The sequence below is a fragment of the Microplitis mediator genome, chromosome 7, assembly GCF_029852145.1.
Source record: "Microplitis mediator isolate UGA2020A chromosome 7, iyMicMedi2.1, whole genome shotgun sequence".
In the NCBI taxonomy this organism is placed as follows: Eukaryota; Metazoa; Arthropoda; class Insecta; order Hymenoptera; family Braconidae; genus Microplitis; species Microplitis mediator.
In genome coordinates this window covers 23,924,330-23,947,132 of record NC_079975.1, presented here as the reverse complement: position 1 = coordinate 23,947,132, position 22,803 = coordinate 23,924,330, and the positions used below count along the sequence as shown (strand labels likewise).

Below are 22,803 nucleotides of genomic sequence, written 5' to 3'. Positions count from 1 at the left end.
ATTTTTACCATTTAACTTGTTTCAATGTAACATAGTAATCATTAACACAAAAATGCTAATGAATCCTATCCTTCATATCATTATTTACCATTTTACAACAAATGAGTCTGAGTACTGTGTAGAATGGTAACCATTACTATTCTTTTCTCTCCGTGTTGTGAAAAACGGCTCTAAATTTCGACTTGGTAAACCAAGACTAAATCAAGTTCTATTTTTGACCTAGGAAAATTTCTCTCTTCTGTCACGAACATTTATATTGTAGCGGCATGAGACTGATTACCAGTCAAAATGGACAGTGTAATTGTAAATTCTTTTTGTGCAATTATTGAAAATTCCCGGTGATAATAATAACCAATTCTCAGAGGGTGCATTCGGAAATGCTCTAGCTCTAGCTAAGCGTTGCCATGTAGCGAGAGCTAGAGCTAGAGCATTTTCGAATATACCCAGACTGTACGTTTGAAAATCTCACATTAATCAAACTAATGTATTCTTAAGTAACTTTGCATTAAAACTTGTTAATCAATTTAGTTAATGTATGTAAAAGTTTATGGAATACACTTCAATTTTCATACTTGAAAATTAATTATTCTCCTTGTTCCCGTTTGTTCTTCCAATTTTTCGAGGGTATCAGTTTTTGTTAAATTTTTGAAAAATATCACGACACAAAGGTCAAGTGAGTAAATGCGAGTGTTATAACACTTAAGGGTGATTGCTACAAAATGGGCAAATGGAATTAACCTTTGGTTTTTATCAGAAAAAACTCAGAACTATTAACTTTTTCTTACACTCTGCTATTAATCTCAAATGAGTTGAAGTTTTTTTTTAGAAATAAAGTTATAATACACGGCATTACTTTAACCAGTTATTGCAATTTTCCCACGCTCGTAGTTCCTTTTAATTATTAATCGATCGAAGAAACATTTCACACGTATATACATTTTTATACTCGAAATCTTCGTAAATGTTGAAGATTAAAATTTCAATTAATGATTCTTTGCGAAAAGTTTATCAAGTTTGAAGTGTTCAGGGAAAATTATAGAAAAATAAACAAGAAACTATATTTCAAAAGAAATAAATACCCGTCACTTAAGAAAAAAATTAAGTCTTTTGGAAGAAGTAGATACTTCTTATCTTAATGTATTTTTTACTTCGGTTACTTTCGGGTGATCCCGCATGAAAATACCATATATGATAAATATATGAGGAAAAATATATGATCAATATGGGACCATATAAGTGTTCAAAAACGATATATATTTTTTTATATATAATATAGTAAGTTTTAATATAATTAATTATATACGTAAGTTTATAAGTTAATACATGTATTATATATATTTATAATCATATATGTAAACTTATAAGTTAGCACATATATGTATTACATATATTGATAATTGTATATGTAAATTTGTAAGCTAGCAAACATATATATATATATATATATATATATATATATATATATATATATATATATATATATATATATATATATATATATATATATATATATATATATATATTCTGAACACAATATTTGAATCTTATAACAGAGAGAGGAAGACAGAAAAGAATAGATTTTATTTATTCTTACATATATGAGGAGACTTATATGGTTCTATATATCGAAAAATATACAAAAATTTATAAAGTTAAATACATGGTACATATATCGTGCCATATAATGATTAATTATATATGTATTCTTATTTGTTTCCATGTATAAATAACATTTATTTTTGAATATATTAAAATTATAAGTTTTCAAATATATAAATAATATATTGAAGTTATACGGAAATATATGAAATCATATAAGAGAAAACATATATAGAAATATAATAAAATCGGTCAAAATCTATATATAGTTCTATATAAGATTTCATGTATTGTCACATATATATTGATATCTGTAACATATTTTTTAATATATGTTTACCATATGTGACATTTTCATGCGGGCTAGATCTAATTCGACAGTATTACGCAAAAAAAGCTGTGTTTAAAAAAAAAAGTTCAAGGTGTTGAGTCCATACTTTTTTATGAAAAAAATATGAAAAGAAGAAAAATGAATTTTCTTACGTGCATTCAATTAAACAAGAAAAAAATTAGAAACTATTGATTTTACAACTCAAAAGACTGCTACTGCTTATCAAAAGAACTGTAGTTAAGACATTGTTATGCATAAATGTCTTATCTGAAAAATAAAGTGATACTGCAATTAAAATTTTACGCCTCGTTATCTCAATGTTTCGAGTGTAAAAATTCTGCAATGGCTTTAAATTTTTCCATATTTCAAACTTTATGGATGAAGTAAAAAATAAAGAGCGATGAAATTTTGATGTTTGAGTAAACTACAGATATTTGGAATATAAAAAGAAGTCACTCGATGCTTTACATGAATACTTCAGCAGTTTTCGCTATTCGAAACCTCGTGACGTATTTACAAAATTTATATTTTGCGTTTTTCGTTTATTATTCAACCCGTTTGGCCAATAAAAAAAAAACAGAAAAAATGATTTCGAAATTCAAATCGGAGGAACCCCACTAGCTTACTAAATTTTTTTTTTAAATATCCAATAAAATTGAACTAAAAAAATTTCACCGATCGCTAAGATCTGCGCGCTAAGAATAATATCAGTCTTAGCTGACTAAAATTTTCTCATACTTTTATATATATATATATTATATATATAATCAATTCGAGTTGAATAAATAAGAAAAAATTGAGCCTCTAAAGCCATTAGAGCAAAATAAAGTGAACCTACTTATGCACAATCACCTCTTTTTTTTAAATAAAAAAAATCTGCTAGTTGACACATTTTTTGCTAGCATCCAATATTATCCGTTCAAAATTTATATATAGCAATAAATAATAATAACCCAAGATATTACCGCTAAAGTGCTTTTTATCGAAATAATATTAAATGAGATCTGTTATATATCTACACTATATAAAAGCGGTGTTAAAATGAGCTCACACCGCCGTCGCGGTTTTACTTAGTGGTCTTATTTAACCGGTGTTAGAACGGTGTAAATACGGAGGAAATGAACTCCGATCAGACTATGTGGGCGTAAGTAGAAATGTTTTAAGATTTACTGAACAGAAAAAAATAATAACAGTATTTCGTTAAAATTACGGAAAAATTTTTCGTATCATTAATCGTTGAAATAATGAAAATTTTTTTGGGATTAAAAATACTTCAAAAATAAGACCACTTTTTTTTAACACCACTTAACAACGGAACAAAATTTAACACCATTTTTGGGGTTGAATTCAACACCGATAACCTGATCACTAGCGTAGCGTGAACTTACACCATTTTTTTTTTACAATGTATATATACTGAAAAATATAATAAAATTTTTAAAGACTATTAAATTATTTTCATCATAATAGTTTTTGAATAATTACATTTAACTGTCGCTTATTGCGTGACTAAGGGTGTCGGTGTTCATAACCATTCATGACGATTTTTTTATTTTTTTCTAGGAATTAATAAATTATTTTTCTTTTCCATTATATTTACATGACCTGAAAATTTATTTTCTCTTGGACATCATTTATATTTTTTTAATGTTACAGCCTCGAGAATATCGGTGCTTGAATCGATTATATAAGCAACCACCTGTTTAGTGACCTATTGTAGTACCATTTTCCTCTTCAGGTCATATTGATTCGTGAATAGTGTGTAAAGTACGATAAAAATTCTTAAAATAATACATAGTAAATTTTATATTCTCGGTTTACTGGAAATTAGTATTTCATTGAGATTCAATAATTAACTAAAATTGAGTTAATAGAGGTCCACTTGCTTAGTAGTAAACTGGAGTTACATATTAAGAGAATGTAATTTTAAAAATTTTTAACAAAAAATATAAATTTATCCAATATATTTTATTATAAAATCGAATTTGAAAAAAGAAATTTAATTTACACAGAAAAAAAAAATTTCATAGGGCAAGAAAAATTTTTCATTATGAAATGAAGACAAAAATAGAAAACATTTTTTGTCGCAAGAAATTTTTTCTCCCCCCAAGAAAATTTTCAATTCATGATGCAAAAAATTTCTTAGGGCAAGTAAAAATTTTCTAGAGACGAGTAAAAAATTTTGCGCCAAAAAACCCTTTTTATATGTCCCTCAAAATTGGAACGTTTCTTGTGGAACAAAAATAAAAAAACAAAATGAAAAGTAATATAGTATATTGTGTGACAAGGGATGAAACAAGACGATTTCAGAATAGACTGACATCACCCGCAGTTTGAAATCGTGTTTTATTCTGAGTCACACACTATGTTTTTCATGATTACCTGCATCGGAACTTCAAGATTCAGTGTCGGCCAAAGATTTTTACTTGCGATAATTTTATTGAAAAACCAAAATATTCTGGCCGAAAAAAGGTTGGTTCATTTGTCGGCCAAATATCGGCTATTTTTCGGCCTCGTTTAAAAGAATAAATATTTTTCGGCCGATTTTCGGCATTTACAATAAAATTTTATAGTTTCGGCGTGATTTCGGCCAAATTAAGATGTTTCGGCCTTTTTTCGGCCAAATATTTTCACCTAGGTCAGCAGCCAGTAAGAAACAAGTTAATTTCAAGCCGATGATAAGGAGAACTGTTAGAGAATGAGAAATATGTGATTTACAGTCACTTATTAAATAGTAAACAAGACAAAAATATTATTTTCACTCATTTTTTATTAATTTTATTTGGTTAAAAACTGTCACTTAAAAAATGAAATGAGTAAACTGAAGTGACAAGTAAACAAATGAGAGTAAAAAAGCTGCAAATGAACATTAAATATAACTGACACCGGACAAAAACAATTGTGTTTCTTCCTAAGAGAAGACACACGCATGTTTCTGCCCTTTGTATGAAAGTGTTTTTGAATTACGAATTCGCTAGCAGTTGTTTGCAGCATCGGCTTGAAATTAACTTGTTTCGACGGGCTGTAGAGACACTGAAACTTCAACTTTTGATGCTGGTATCATCAAAAAAAATTAACTGGATCTAGATTTCGGAAATCTTTCGCATAAGTGCTAGTATGTCAGCCGAAAATTGCAGCCGATCCCAACTACCCTTTCACCTTTAAGCAGTCAAATTACAAAAATTTTTTCATTTTCTCTGCGCAAAACGTTCCAATCTTCAGGTACATTTTTTTCTGTGTATAATTGTATGCAATGCCTTTCAAAGTTCAATTTTCACTTGCCGTGTTTTAAATTTAACTTTATCGCACAAGTGCAGTAAGAGCTCCATTATTCACAGCTTTCACTAGCTTGATTATTCACGCTGTTTATTAAAAATTCGCAATCTCACATGCAAAAAAAAACTACCGTGAAAAATTTCTTGACTCAACCTAATATTTTTTTACCGAATAGTGAATTTTCACAGAATAAATTTTTCACTGAATATAATTTACGAGACTTTACTTTTTTATCAAAAAGAAAAAAATGAACTAAAAATGTTTAGTCATCTAAATCTCATTAATCTGATAGCTATACCAGCATATTAACTAATGTACCCTCATGATAATGAATGTTGATAAATTACTAATCTTGAGATATGTTTTGTACTATAAATTCCCGGAGTTTTAAAGCATTTCAACCGTCATTGTTTTTTTAATTACTTTAAGATTGGCAACTACCCAAGTATCCTAGTTTCCTTTTCTGTATTTACTGTGAACGTAATTTATAATCCCACTAAATATCTATATATATGTATATATATTGCATAACAACAAAGTCCGGTAATATATCGCCGATGAAACTTACGACACTTGTGTCCTTTTGTTTAAAAAAAAAAAAAACTACAAATTCAGACCACCTTTTTTTTGTGGTAGTAAACAAATTATTCACGAAATTTTTTTCCATATAAAATATAAATTTATTTTTGAATTAATCAGTTTGATCAGACATTTCGCCATATGGTTGCAGCAGATGCCAAAGTATTTGTTTAAAAAAAAAATTAACGTCCAAAAAAAATGTTTACGTATAATTTTTAACTTTTCCGTTGAATTCAAGGAAAAAAATTTCATTTGAATAGTTTTGAATAAATCAACTCGGAAAAATTCGAGTTTTCAGTTTGAATGAGAACTATTGATTAAAGTAGAAAAAAGTTTAAATCCATTTAAGGGTTCACTAGGTAATCGGATAAAAATTTGTTTTTTTATGCACGAGCATTAAAACCTAACGGACTAAATTACTTATTGTTTATTAAGCATTTTAAAACTTTTGTCTTACAAACCATTGATTCATTGAGTGAAAACTTATTATCAATTCCTAAAAAAGTGTATTACGTGTTCCAGTTCATTAACTCAATCACAAGTAGAAATATGAAAAAAAAATCAAAGGGTAAAGTGGGTCTCCTAAAAAAGCCTTGAAAATTTTTTCAAATCCCAAAATATCCGATATCGTGACTCCCCATGAAACCCAACAAAAAAAAAATTTTCATGACCCGAATTGCGCATGATGATTTTACTTAGGCCCGCATGAAAATACCATATATGATAAATATATATGGAAAAATATATAATCAATATGGGACCATATAAGTGGCCAAAAACGATATATATTTTCTTATATATAATAACATAAGAGACAACATATATAGAAATATATAAAAATCGGCCAAAATCTATACATAGTTCTATATAAGATTTCATGTATTGTCACATATATTTATATCTGTAACATATATTTTTTAATATACCCCCATGAAAAAAATTTCTAAAAAAATATATGTTAAAATATAATAAAAATATATTTTTCATATCAAAAAATACATAAAAAATATATTTTAAATAGCTAAATTTTGGCCGATTTTCGTATATATTTTATATATTTTAAATATATTGAAAATTTATCTTAGAACATATAAAAAATACAGGTATAAAAATATAACAAAAATATATTTCAAATATATAAAAAATATATTTTTATTTTAACTAGCCAACCTAGGAAGAATATATATAAAAATTATATTTTTTATAATTCCATAATTATATTTTTTATGTACTCTAAGATATATTTTTAATATATTTACATTATATTTAAAATATATAAAATATCTACGAAAATCGGCCAAAAGTTAACTATTTAAAATGTATTTTTTATACATATTTTATATATATTTACATATTTTTTATGTATTTTATTTATATGAAAAATATATTTTTTTGATATTTTTATTATAAATTTTTTTTATGGGGGTATGTTTATCATATATGATATTTTCATGCTGGGGGAGCTCATTTTACGCTGCATTACATCCCTCCTTTTTCCGAAACAATCAGAAAAGATTTTATTTTTGCCCTTAATTAAAATTTTTCATTTGAAAATGAATTCACTTCAATGAATATTCTCATGTCTGCATAATACTTAAAATATAGAAAAAAAAAAAAAAGTTATTACCGTCGATAGTAAAGTGAATGTTAAATTTACCATTATACTTAATTGCAGTGCACTTAGGAATCAATATAAAGTAACTCAAGTGGTTTCATTTTACTACTTGTGTAAATATCGTAATTTATAAGAAACTATTATCCAATACATCCAATTTAATACATAAAATTAAATATACTACGGCAGTGTTATAATCTAATGACATATTTGCTAATAATAGTTTGTTACCATGGCATAGTTAATATATTTATTTTTTTTCTTTACACCCCAGTATTTGTATGGAATGATTTATTAATATAGTATAGAGCATATAGTAAATCATATACATATATATATATATATATATATATATATATATATATGTAGTGTGAAGGAACTATTAGTTATGTTATTTACAATAGTACAATGCGGTACTAGTCTAACGAAATATATCAACGTCTTAGTCCTTGGAATGAATAGGGGAGAGTATGAAACCGCAATGAGCAAAACGGTCAAAGTATCTTGTCATATATAACAAAGTAAAGCAGCAGTCATTGACCGCTTCACTGTTTACATTTAAACTTATAAGAAAAAAAATAAAAAACTCATTGTTCAGAGGTCGCGCCCTTTATCCGCCGGAAACTGCTCTACGATAGCAATAAATAACAAAATATAAAAAATAATAGCTTAGGTTAAAATCGATAAGTTTTAGAGCAGGATTAAATTTTAAATAAATTTACGAGGTGTAAGAAGATAAAAATATATATGAAAGATAACGATAAGACTTATCTATATATATAATATATATTACCTGACTCAATAGAAACCCTTGAAGTCTAAAAAACAATATATTGTTCGTCGGCTTTGTGGATGTCAATCTCGTTCTACTTGATTGGCTCTTTCAAGCCATGGATTTTCCCGTTGCGTCAAACTGCTTTTATCGAGCTCACCTTATGTGCCCGTAATCGTTTTTTAATTTTTTTATTTCGTTTAATTTATAAAAGCACAATAATTAACACTATACTTATTTAAGATATTGTTTATATCATAATTACGTCATATCACCAGGCCGTAAAAATACAACTTAACTGTTTTTTAGCGGTTTTTTTTGAAAATAATATTTTTTCTACCTACTACTAATTTAAATTTAAAATGTTTACATCCGTGCACAGTCTTTCTCGATAGCTCAGACACGAGTACTTACGTTTTGTGTTATTAGAAATTGCGGAGCCAGGACGTAGAACTTTAAAAGCACAGCGCAAACTCGGCCATCAACTCGTGGCCTTTCGCGCTTTCTCGCTGACGAAAACATCGCAAGCGCAGATGACTTTCGCTCGACGCCCTCAAGGCTACACTATTTTATTTTATTTTATTTATTTTTCTGATGATTTTTTGTCAACACAACGTTCATAATTAATAGTTTTTTTTTTTAAATCAATGCATAAATATTTAATTTATAGAATATTGGAATATTTTTATTTAAGTGAAGACCCGATGAAATGACAAAAAATTTTCTTATCATTATTTAGAAAAAAATTTATGTATAATTACAGAGTGATACGGAATATCCGGGGCACAAGGGTCAGTTGAAAAAATATTGAAAAAATTAAAGCAGTTTTTTTATGGAAAATTCGGTAGTTTGCACCCGTATGAAAAAACAATATATGGTTAAAATATATAAAATCATATATATTTGCAACAAAAAAATATATGATATATTATATTGTATATTATAAAAAATCATATAGAAATTTTGGCTGATTTAATATAAAATTATATACAGTAGTAGATATATGTATTCCATATATGTAACTTATATGTTTTTTATATTAAGCTATATGTACATTTACATTTAACTTATAATATATTGTATTGATATATTTCCTTTTATATTCAAAAAATATATAATTTTTATATGAAATGAAATATATAGTAGCATATAATTTATATTATATATGGCACCATATATTTTCTTTGTTATAATTTAAGCATATATTTTATTCGGTGTATGTATATGTATATAGGTATATATATTCGCATAAAATTAACTAATTTTGAAAATTTTAACTGCAATTTAAAGAGTATATTAAAATTTATATCTAATTTAATTGAAGTTGGTCATACGAATAAGAAACTTTTTTTTTCCATACACAATATAAATATATGTTTTTATATATGATCAGAATATATTTTTCGTATATGATAGAAATATATATTTTTATGTATGAAAAAAATATAGCTTTCGTATCTGACAAGAATATATATTTTCATCTATGATAAAAATATTTTTTTTGTATATGATTGACATATATATTTTATATATGCTAAACATATACGGACTCGTATATGATGAATATTATACTTTTTAATATAAAAACAAAATATATCAGAAAATATAGTTGAATTGGCCACACATATTTTCTGATATTTATCATATATTTTTACATATATTTTTACCTTATATGTTATTTTCATATGGGTTCAAATCTAGGGAAATTGGGTCATTGGGACATAAATATAATTTTCATTAAAAATATGTATAAATCACTATCAATTAAAATATACAGTAATTAGAATTAGTTGAAAAAAAATTCGCAAGATACTTTTTTTTAATTTTTGGAACTTTTCCTTGTGCTCTAAAAAAATAAAAAAAACGTATGTGTTCATTTTAACTGCTTAAAAACTGCGAGTTTAAATGTCGGTTTTATCACGCAAAACGAGCAAATTTCAGACCAATGCGATTCAGCAGGTAGAAACTGATCAATTTCTTCCCTAGAGAACAAACTCATTTAATTTCTGCGCGCTAAATGAGTTTCTGACTTAATTTCATCCCTGTCAGAATCGCATTCGTTTATTGTAACCTTTAAAAATTTATGTCATTCGAAAAACCAACCGCATTGGCACGGAAAGAAATAGATAGTACTGGTTACTGTTTTACGCAGTAATCGACCAAAAGTATACTCAGAAAGAAATTTTCTTTAAAAATTACCATTAAATTCACTGTAATCGTGGGACATAATGCGGCGCTTTTATTTATTACCATTTTTGAAATAAATATTACGAAAAATTTATTTATTTTGTGGTATAGACTTCATAAAATTTACCGAAAACCGAATAAAATTTACAGTAGACTACGGTAAAATTTGTTGAAAAAAAGTTAAAAATTATCTCACTTACGACAAATGATTAGGTCGTGCCATTCGTCCCACGATTACCGTGAATATAACGGTAATTTTTAAAGGAAATTTTTTTCCGTGTAGGGAAAATCCATTCTAATATGACTGATTCATATTAGAACAGGAGTAAGTCATTTCTCAACACGTACTATTACTTTTAAACAGTAACTGGTGCTGTGTTTCACAGGTTTCACAGTACATCAAACATATGACTGGTTACTGTTGAAATAGTGTTCGTTCATATTTCAAGAGTACAAAAACCTCTCAATACAGCTCTTGTTGCTGTATAGAATGCGAACACTCACTATTTACTGACAGAAATGGTTACTTAGATCTCGTAGATCTCATTGACATCTAGAACAGTATTCAGTCCTGTTCTGACATGAACGGTTACCAACTTCAGATGTGTCTGAAGTGTCAAGAATAGTAAAGATACATATGAAGTTAGTAACCGTTCATGTCAGAACAGGACTGAGTACTGTTCTGGAGGTTAATGAGATCTACGAGATGCGCAGAACAGTGACCAGTACTATTTATTTTTTTCCGTGCAGTTACACGGAGAAATTATTCTTGCTTGAAATGCTATGGTGTCATTGTAAAGCCGAACCATGTTGGCCATCTGATGGAAATTGTAATGAACACATGCAAATTATTATTATTATGACCATAGAAAAATTTGCTATGGTTACAGTAATTTGTGACATAATTGCTGTCAATTTTGCTATAGTCATAGTAATTTTTGCCTTTGCTTATTCAAATTTCCGTCAGATGGCTATTATCGTCCGGCTTAACTATGACACCATAGCATTTCAAACAACAATAATCTCTCCGTGTATATTTGGAAAATTTTTAAAAATAATATGAGGTGCAATGAAGAAAAATTTGAAATTCATAAAATTGCATCGTTTTCTTTATCAAATTTATTTGAATTTGTATATTTGAAGTAGAGAATTTTTTTTTGGTCGCGATATAGGTCAGAAATTTGACCGTTTCGACTTCAAATATTAAAACTTCCAGCATGATTTAAGACTTCAAGTGATGTCAATTTCCGTCTGAAATCATCTTATTTTATTCCTTGACACGTAATGTACTATTATGAAGTAAATAAAAACTTCAACACTTACATATCTTTAAAATTATTCTTGGGAACTTTTGACAGATCGTAAAAGTCAAACATTTGTTGCTACTTTTATGATGTAGAAGTTAACTTTCTTTTTATTTTTTTTTTCATACATTGAAATAAATTCTAGTAGAAAAATTTGTTCAATTACCAGCTTAAATTTATAACTGAGTAATATTGAAGACTTAATTTTACTTAATAATAAAACGAGATGATACGATAAGTAATGACAGACCAGAAAATGCGTTGCATTAGTAGACAAGTGTGACGAATTCAAAAATCTATAGACTATTGAAAATTAAATGAAATGATGCAAATGGAATTTTATGCTAGAGATTATATCTATAGAACTAATTTGAGATAAGTAATATTTATTATTAATTAATTCAAATGAAATAGATTTATTATTTGAATACGAACAGCGATAACTGTATCAATAAATATAGACATATATGATGCATCAATTATAAATGAAAAGAAAAGTTAACGTACAGTGAATATTGATAAGCAACTAATTGCATCTGACGACCTGATAACATTTAATGACTTAATGAATTATTAATAAAATTACTTTAAATTAATAAAGAAGGAAAACCGCCGATTAAACTTTTTGTAAATCAATAAACCCGATTTTTGACATTGATATTTTTTTCACTTTTTTGATTAGATTACAAGTTTCTTATAAACTAGATATAGATAAATTAAAATGTATGAAATTTCCATCAAGTTGTTGGTAAACTCTTAGTCACCTAATTTATTGCATTCAATTTGATGATAAGTTGACATCAATTGTTGATCAACGACCCATACTAAAAAAATATATATTCGGGCAAATCTTAATATATGTTGCATATATGAGACATATATCCAATTTTGCCCGGGTATATATTTTTTTCATATGGGAAGTTGTCTTAGGAGTATTGGCGGCAAATTTCAGCTGCAAATTAACATCATTTTGCAGACAAAATAGCTATGACAGTTGTCTATCAGCCCTGATAGCGACACTTTCTTTTCAAAAACTTGGTCTTCAGTGTTTTCAGTCAAATTTACGTCAAGTTTTGCTGTTCCAAGTTTGACTGCAATATTAGTCCAACATGATGTAAATCTACATCCGTAGCAGGAATGCTAGTTGAATCAAAAAGTTTCCTTCACGTTGCGGAAAAAACTTGCAGAGCATAAAAGAATTCCAGTCTGACAGAAAGTTGCAAGAGAAAAAATTTGAATGAGCAAAATTTTACTTCCAAATTGACCGCTAGTTGTCGTCAACTATTAGCATCATCAAGTTTCTAGAGTCAACCCTGATAGCCATATCTTACTCAGTAAGGTCTGCAGAGCAACACTTTCGGCTAACTCAACGAGAAAGTTTCTGGCAAACCTTGGCTGGATAATACTTTCCTTTAAGCGTCGGCAGTACTAAACGAATTTTCGAATTTTACTTTTCTAATTACGTTTTGAATAATTACGTCACTCGAATCATGAAAACCTTCCGAAAAAGTTTGTCTTTCACATTTTTTCGGAAGCTATTACAATTTCTGTAATAAAAAATGATTAACAAATTAAAAGAAAAGTAAAATTCAAAAATTCGTTTAGTACGGCCCAGCCTTAAGTTGGCTTCAGAATACGGCAGTAGCTTAAATGTAACTTGACAGAAAAACTTGCCGTCAATTTGAAGTGAAACTTTCAATCATCTTAACATCATTGTCTGACAGTAACACTTGTAGTCAAATTTAATTTACGTTAACAGACAATTTACTGTCAACTTAAAGGTAACTGCTTGTTCTTCAACACTTTCCTTTAAGTTACCTTTAGAATACGGCAGTAGCTTGTAGTTTACTGACGGTTAGGGTGGCCATCAGGGAACTTGATATCTTATTTCGGTTGAAGATTTCCGTTAGCTTGCGATCAAAATGGCTATCAGGGGGTAAATTTCAGAAAATAAAAAAATTCCCAACAAACTTATAACCACAATCGGTACTGCAGAAATTTTCCAAGAAATTTTTTTATCTACAATCGAACATTATTTCTCGACAACAAGTTATCATCAAACGATAAAATTGCCATCTATAATAAAACCGAACAAAGATTCAAAAAATCAACAACAGATGGCATACACATGCACCATTGAAACAAAATATATTTCGTAGACATAGAAATTCATCAGAAATCACAAAAACTATTCATTCTAACCTGTACGTTTTGTTGATTTTCGCTTTAGTTTCGTAAGAAAAAAATAAAAATAACAGAAGGTAACTAATTTTTACTGAATTACTATTTGATTATTAATAACTACTGTAATTATTAATGATATTTTATTATATTTTTAGTATGAGGCACGCTAGCTTTATCGCACGTACCGTTTTGATAAAGGACAACAACATTGAAGGTCCATTCCGGCTTCTGAACAGAATATTGGGTCGGGAAGGAATCTTGGATCAGTTTCGAAGAACTAGGTACTACGAAAAACCAACTCAAGTAAGACGAAGAGTTAATTATGAAAGATGTAAATCACTTTACGATGAAGACATGAACAGAAAAATTCAATTTTTACTGAGATCAAATCGAGTCGATCCTTACCCGGGATGTCATTAATTGTTATAATCTGTAATAATTTGAATTATTTATATGCTATATGTAGAGTAATAAAATACATTTAACACTATCAGTAATAATGTCTTATATATTTATCGAATCCGAATACAACGACATTTATGATACTTTAATAGGTATAGGTATATGTATATACTCGTTCTTTCATTAATCTACAATCGCATTACTTAGATTGCACATCCATTCAATTTCATGGAGAACAAGCAATTCAATCTATTCGATCTTATATATTAATGAAACACAATCCTGTAATCATAAATGTATCTGTTAGTAAGTCAACAATGGATCGATAAATGGGTTGGTTTGATTTTTCTTTTTGGTCACTTATTGAACGCGGCATTTCATACTAATTGGAAATGCGCAAATGAAGTGATTTGCAATAATACGCTTATATTTGTCTAGGATGTGTTACCCGTGTAAAAAAAATTTTTGTTCCTAATGAATTTCATGACGAAACTCAGATCGTGACACAAATATGACTTTCATCATGAATTCGCTCCCACAATTTTTCATCTAGTAAATCCGTATCACTTCTAAAAATTTATTATTACGTCTTTGGATTAGGGATGACTTCGATAGAAACTTGACTAAGTTTTTAGTGAATTAAACCTTTTGTCAAATTTATTAACTCAGAAATTACCAATAAATTTCTTCTACCAAGTACTCGATAAACGTAAATCAGTTTCGATTGTAAAATTAATTTAGTAAATGAACTTCGGATCACTTGGATTTAAATTTTACTGAGTCATAATTTTGTCGTGTTTAAAATTGTTGATACAAATTCATATCATATTCAGAGTCATATTTGTGTCACGATCTGAGTTTCGTGATGAAATTTCGATCTAAATTCATTATGAATACAAATTTTTTTACACGGGTAGTAACATATGCGTTACCGATTCCGAAAGGACATATTTTTTTACGCCCTGTGGGCTTTAGAGAGATTCCTAAAACCAAAAGGGCTTATAATTTTTTTTTCATTGCCAATCGTTTTGCATGGAGACAAAAAATGTACGAATTTTGATTATGCTTGAACTTAAAACGGGAAGATAAGTCGACGAAAAATAATTATGCTGCTATAATTATCATTATGAACCTTTAAAAATATTTTGTTATCTACTATAATTCCTAAATCAAACAAGTGATTTTTCTACAATCTACTAGCTACCTTCAAGATTATTGAAGTCGTTTTACTTAACTTCAACCTCGAATAACTTTTGAAGGAGTGAATTTAGCAAAAAATGTTAAGAGACTTTTTTTGTAGAACGTTCAATTTCCTTCAAGAATAATTATTGGCTTTTTGCGGAAACTTGTTTTACATGAATTACAAAATTCCAAAGTTGAACAATCAAATTTTAAAATCATACTAATGTTCAAAGCATGATTATAAGGAAACGGTTCATCTGACGAAAAATTTCAATCAAACTTTTTTTGTAGAGCATCAAATTTCCTTCAAGAAATGTGTCTAAGTCAATTTCGTTTATCGCGATGGTTTGAGAGTTATGAGACAAAAACCCGCTCAAAAAAAAAAAATCAAAAATTGCGACGATACACCTCTTAATATTGACATCAAGGGCTCAAATTTTCACAATAATTTTTTTTTGTCACCACAAATAATATTTTCGATGTACTAAACAAAAAATAAAAAAAGTCGATTTTTTTTGGCCCAGTCTACTCTACATATTTTCCTGGATATGCTTAATGTTTCGTAAAAAATCTATACTTCAATGATCCCTGATTAGGAAAATTGATTTAAAATGATTCAAAACAATTTGAATGGACTAATATATAGATATACTTAGCATGGGTTAAACTATTTTTCTTAATAAGGGATGTTTGAGTTTTTTTTTTTACCTCTAAAAATTTTTTAAGTGATAAAATTCTAAAGTTTCATCATTAGTATCAACAAATCAATTCAGATTCTGATATTCTGAATTTCTTTTCCAAATTTGAATAAAAAAAATTATACATATGTATTTATATACATTATTATGAAAAATAAAATTTAATTAAAATTCTTTTTCTGAACGTAAAAAACTAATATCCTCTTCTCATTTTATAATTGTGCGATTTAATTCTTATATATAGGTCGATTGTCGGTCTTAAATTGACATTGAAACCGGATACATTTAAATGCATTCTCTGTACTTCAATAAACATTTATTTTATTTGTTTTCTGCGCTTCTTGCAATTGTATTGTTGTTATTTACTTATTCAAGTGTATTATTTCCCTACTTTAGTTATTCAAATATTACATTTAGTTTTAGAAGTCGAATATTTTTATATCGCCTCAAAATGTGATCAGTTTTAAGTCTTGGTGAGCCCTTTCGATTGCCACCAAGAACGTTCAAATCGGTTGATTTTTTCCAAAGATATCGTCGGACAAGAAAGTTTACATACGCACACACATCCACACACACGCGCGTATACACACATACGGACGTCCAACCGAAAATAGTCAGAATAGCTTCCTAGGACCTCAAAACGTCGACATCTGATGAAAACTCGATTTTTGAAAATCGGACCGAAACCAATAACTCCTTTTTTTGAAAATTTTCAATTTTCATAGCAGGAATTTAAAAAACTTACATTGTAATAGTGTGATAAAAGTATTTTTACAAATATTCAACAAATTAATTATGGCATTGCGTATTTTATTAAAATTTTTTGTCTCCAAAACTGACCCTAAAGTGACCAAAAACAACATCTCTACCCTATCTCTTCTAACATAAGAATTGCAATTTATATAGAAATTTAAAAAAAAAATGGTTCAGATAATTTTTCTAAAAATCTTATGTCAGTATTTCTAAACATAAGTATATGGATTCGCACTCCAACTTATTTTGAGAAATTTGCCTGTTGTTCTGGCTGCTGAATGGCCTTTTATCAATTCTATTGATTAATTTTATTAATAAACTACTAAGTATTCAATCACATTAAATTCTGAAAATATTATTTCACCAAGTAATTGATATACTCGAGAAATATCCGTCTTCCACCAGATATCCACCAGATATCAAATATTATTACCGAAAGACTAATCAAGTTTTCCATGTCTACTTTTTGCCAAAAATATCAGAAGCTAAATCTAAAATTAGTAAACCGATCAAAATTTGATTATATTTTTTTTTTCGGTGAGTTACTGTAACACTTTCAGTCCAATCTAATATAAAAGTGTACGGATAATAAATTTTATATTTTTATTTGTCTCACCCGTAAGAAATTTTTTTTTTTTACATGTCATCTTTTACTTATTGTCAAATAATTATTATTTTCGTAACAATGGCAATCTTTTTGATTGGGATTTCATTTTGATGATAACAGGAGCGTTATCAAAAAATCATTTGCTATAAAATTTTCAGAGAACGCACTTTGTGTCTCGCTATTCTAATCCCATTTATTTCAACTATTATTATTATTATCATGTAAAAATTCTTTGAATACATGTTCGAATAGCTCTGATAAATTTATTCAAAGGGAAAAATGTTTTTGAAATTCCACTTTTATTTTTTGAATAGAGCGATAACACAATTTGTTAGTAAATTTAAAGTTATTTTTTCAAAGCATAAGAAGCCAAAGTTATAAGCATTTTGTAAAAAGTTTGAATCTTTGTTCACGGCTGTGACGTTAAATGTTAGATATTGTAAGACTTCATAAAAAAATAACGTATGATATTTAATCAATATGGGAAAAATATAAAAGTAAATTTAAAGTTTAATAAATGTCCAAAACTTGTCGTTACTAATAATCAAGAATCCCCTTATTTGAAGATCTTAGGCTCCGTTTTGGTGACCCTTTACTTGGAGAAAACTTGGCACGGTTTATACGAAGAGTGCTAGGTTTTCGTATCTATTCAATTTTCGCAAACTTAGCGTGATTGCTGCCAAGAAAATCGGTGCTACATTTTCTCTTCTTTCACATGAACAAAATCATGGAACGAGTTTGTGTAGATAAACTAAATGCATTAAGTACTATATTAAATTTTTCTTAACTATTATTATCATTATTCAAATAATTTTACGCATATTCTCACTAATAAAACTGATTTTATCATTCAATGAATATTAATCCATCGAATCAACTAGATCTTCATAATATTTTATTAATAACATTCATAAGTTCATGTCGTAGTTAATTGATTTATTGACAGCAATTATTCAATATAATTTTCTTTCAAATAGATTTTAGTGTAAATTTTTCATTAGCGCCAAGATGCCACTAAAATTCGTTGAATTATTTATGTGTTTCCATAAATATTTAATTTGGTTATAACACAAAATGTAATTTATTCAACCTCATTGGTTCCAAGTTTTATTTAGGTAATGGATTGGTTTTAAAAATCATCTTCATCCGAATTTCATAATTAATTTTTGGTGATTTCATAAATTATTTATATAAAGTAATCAATACTAAGAACATCTGCAATACTATGAATATTTAATGATGTACTGATAAAACTATTAGGGTCATATTTCTGGAAACTAGTTGACACTTTAAGCAAATCCTGAAACTTCCTGCCGTTTTCACGCTCAAAGGTCTTGAATACATTATTATAATAACTATAGTTGAATATAATCATTCTTTCGTCTTTAAATTATTCAATTCCAGAAACAAGAATTAGGTATACACTGTAAAAAGGGTGGGGTTAAAAATAGAGACTAAATTTAACACCACGCGGTGTTAAATTAAAATAACACCGGTAAAGACGGTGTAATTTCATTGGTGGTTTTAAATCGGTGTAAAAAAAAATCCACGTATAGAAATTGGAAAAAAAAATGGATCACATATTGGGGAGGTGGGGGGCAAAGTGGGCCCCTCAAAATTTTCTATACGCCAATAAATTCGGACGGATAATAAGCTTATCGAAATTTCTTATATAATAAGGGCTAAAATAGACCACCAAAACTGTTCATTAAATATAATTTATTAAGAAAGTTAAAGATAATAAAATTTTGTTTTAAAGTAATTTAAAATGACTTTTTTATTATTAAAATACAATTGTTTTATAGTTATTTGCCAATATCACACGTGTAAAGAATAAAAAATATCAAATCCGAATTTTTTGGAGGGTCCACTTTGCCCCTAATTTTCGATTTTTCAATTTTAATGGACGCAGCATAATGAAGTGAAAATAAGTATCAAGGGTCTAAAAAGAAGAAAACGCATAAAAATAATTAATTATATTATAATTATTTTCCTTAAGGGGCCCACTCTGCCCCCCTGTTCCCTAAAAATATATAAAAATTTAATGAATATCATCTGGAGGAAATTTCAATTTTGCTATTTACTTATTTAAATAATTTTTTATGTTACACGTAATTTATTTACAAATTACACAATTTTACGCTCACCATTTCAATCACCAATAATTTAATTAGTTAATAAAGATACTGTTTAACTGCAGATCAGGCAAGTAAAAATCTTCACAAGTTGAATATTTCCAACACCGAAAAATATTTTAACACCGAAAAATATTTTAGCACCGATAAAGAATATTTACGACGGTGGTGGTGTTATTTTAACACCGCTTTCGGTGTTGAAATTTAACACCTACACCACCTGGACTTACCCCGTTTTTTTATACAGTGTATAATTTATTTTCTAAAATTTCCGTATGAGTTTATTTTCGACACATGAACCGACTTAATTGATTTTGACATAACTAAAAAAATACTGTCAAATACACTGTAATAAAATTTACGGAGTGAATGCGGGCGGATGATTGTGTATTTATTTAATCCCCTTGGAGTAAAATTCACTCCGAAGGGGAGTTTATTTTAATGCTGAAACTCCGGTTGCGAGTGAAATTCACTTCGCCTTTTCGGAATTAGTGGTTCGATTTGTATTTTGAATTAGTGAATATTCACTTATTTTCACTAATCCATGTATAGAGAGTAAAATCCATATTGGCTCCGAATTCACCCCTGTTTTTTTTCAGCGTAAAATCTTTCTTGATTACTTAAATTTTGTAATTGACGTCAGTTTTAAGCATATTAGTTTTTTTTATACAAACCATACTATTTTTTGAATGAATAAATTTAGCATAGTAATATGAACTACGACAAGTTAATAGCCGAGTAACAATAAATGGATCGAGGCAGAGAAGATGTTATTATTCTTCCTATAGTCATATCTAACCGAATATCTTTTGATGGTATATATGAAAATTCAGTTCCTAACAAACTATCTTACTAGTAGTTTGTAGATAGTTCTCAGTTCTGATTTTCGAGGAGTTAAGCCAAACCGCTTACTTCCTTCTGCGGGTACCTTCGAAGCTATGCTCGCCGCAAAAGCAGAACCATTCTCTTGAACCAACTCAAAATGAACGTTGCTGCCAAGTTGTCGACTTACACGGATTATATTATGAAAGATTGAATTGTTTGGGACTTTATTTTTATTAACGAAATTTATGGTACTCTGGCAAATGGTACTTGCATTCCTTTATCCACATCCACTTGATGAAACTCTTAAAACTATGCTGTTTTCTTATTATTCTTTTGATGTAAAAATTTTTTAAATTCTGTTTTATCAAGTAGACTCATCTTAGTGACTCGAAAAACTTCAAGAGAAAATTTGTTATTTGTGTTTTCCTCTGATGTAAATCTAGTCATCCTCAAAGCTCAAACTGTGAGTTGTCAAATGATTACTCTTGTGTCCGGTCTAGCTCATGAATATTACTTAATCCTTAAATTACAAAAGGTAATCGCTCTTGTGTTCACACGATCCTTCTAGAACCATGTATATATGCAACGATTGAAAGCTTTCTGCTACCCAAATTACTTTCTAATAGATATTGATAGATTTTTTTTATAAAAACTATCAATTTTATTTTAAATTCAACTTTAACTTCTTCTTAAAATTTGAATTATTATGCATTATTTTTACAAAAACTCTTAGCACAGTAAAAAAATATTGTGTCAAAATCAACACAATCTGTATGTTAGAAACGGTCCACACAATATTTGTGTTATTTTTCAACACAGACTGTTTCTGTTGAATTTAAACACAAAATTTGTGTTAAAATTTCAACACACAATTCGAGTAATATGAGAAGTAACTTCAACACTTTTTAAATGTTAATGGCGACACAAAAAAAATGTTAACTTTTACATTTTATTTTTGTACCATGAATTATTTTTAGGATATCAAAAGTGTCAACAATTATTATTTAACATTGAGCTATTTTGTGATAGTAAACTTGATCCTAAAGTTACCAGACAGTTAACAATTTTTCAATTTTTTTATCAACAAATCAATTACGAAAAAAAAAAATAAAAAATAAAAATGTGCGCACGTAGAAAAGTAAAAAAGCCATAGATGCAATTTTTTAAATATTTTTTTTTTTTTTTAAACTATACGAATCATAAACTTTGTCAACTTAATTTTTTTATGTCTAATTGAAAATAAATAAAATCAATGTCACAAAAATAATAACTAACCAAGCAAAGCTGATGCTTAATGTCGCTTCCCGCGTAAATAGAAGAAAGACATTTTTTTAACACAATTCAACTGTCGCTTCAACACTTTTTTTGTGTTGATTTTAAACTAACACTTAATAAATGTTGATAATATCGATTTTTGTACTAGGTAACACTTTTAAAGTGTTGAATAGTAGATCGATTAAAAATTTTAAAGTACCACAGAGAATTGTGTTGATTTTACACAAAATAATCAACACAAAAAATTTAACACGGACCGTTTTTAACACATACACAATATTTTTTACGGTGCAATGATACCTTCGCTAGCTTAATTTGGCATCAGTTAAATTTTATTTTAAACATATATTTAAAAAAAAAAAATTCAACTTTTTTCTCGCGAGAAATTCTAATTGGCTTTCATTACGCGTATAGTGCAGTATTTTTATGCAAACATGGAAAATTTGCGGATTTTTCATGCTAGTTTTCTCATATAAAATATTTAACTATTTAAATTCATAGCATTTTATTATATCATGTATTTTTTTATGACCATAATTAAACTCTTCTCTCATATTTACCCAAGATATAAAATATATAATGCTCTTTATTTGTTTTGTTTTACGTTGAATAAATTAGAACTTTCATGATTTATATATTAATTTTATACTTCAAAGTCCTTTTTTGTTTTTTTTTTTTTTTTATTTCCAAGAAACTAGATATTAAAAATTAAATAAATGTATTTATTGACATGCGACATTTAAAACTACGTCTTATCTCATAAATTTATATTCCATTTAATTTAAATAGATAAATAATAAGTTATCTATAATTAAGAATAAGCAAATCCCTTGAGCGTGCTGTGTAGAATTCTAAACGAGTGTTTTATGCTCGTCAACGATATGTTTCTAACTTGATAGCGTATGCCATTATTCTCTACAAACTATGTAGTACTAGTATGTATATGTATATATGTATATATATATAATACGATCGTTACATTTCCGTGCAGGGCGTCCCATTATAACCGGGCCACAATAGATACCTTGGCGCCACTCTCTCTTAGTCTCGTCTTCATATCGTCTGTATCCGTTTCCGTT

General features: G+C 28.0%; 3 protein-coding genes across 3 annotated transcripts in view; 1 reads left to right on the top strand and 2 right to left on the bottom strand.

Moving 5' to 3' along the window:
- The window catches only part of LOC130670878 (uncharacterized), a 75,139-nt gene extending 66,566 nt beyond the window's left edge, over positions 1-8,573 (bottom strand). The window contains exon 1 of the mRNA XM_057474483.1: positions 8,194-8,573. The gene's annotated coding sequence lies outside the window, so the exon portion shown is untranslated. The remainder of the gene's footprint in view (positions 1-8,193) is intronic.
- LOC130670877 (uncharacterized) overlaps positions 1-22,803 on the bottom strand; it is a 59,455-nt gene that overhangs the window by 12,470 nt on the left and 24,182 nt on the right. The gene's annotated exons all lie outside the window — the stretch shown is intronic.
- LOC130670880 (28S ribosomal protein S21, mitochondrial) lies at positions 13,799-14,347 on the top strand. Its single transcript, XM_057474486.1, has 2 exons — positions 13,799-13,924; positions 14,003-14,347. The coding sequence occupies exon 2, from the start codon at positions 14,004-14,006 to the stop codon at positions 14,265-14,267; it is 264 nt and encodes an 87-aa protein (XP_057330469.1). The 5' UTR covers positions 13,799-13,924; position 14,003; the 3' UTR covers positions 14,268-14,347.

Coding starts and splice junctions, on each gene's coding strand:
- LOC130670880 (XM_057474486.1), top strand. CDS start 14,004: ATGAGGCACGCTAGCTTTATCGCACGTACCGTTTTGATAAAGGACAAC.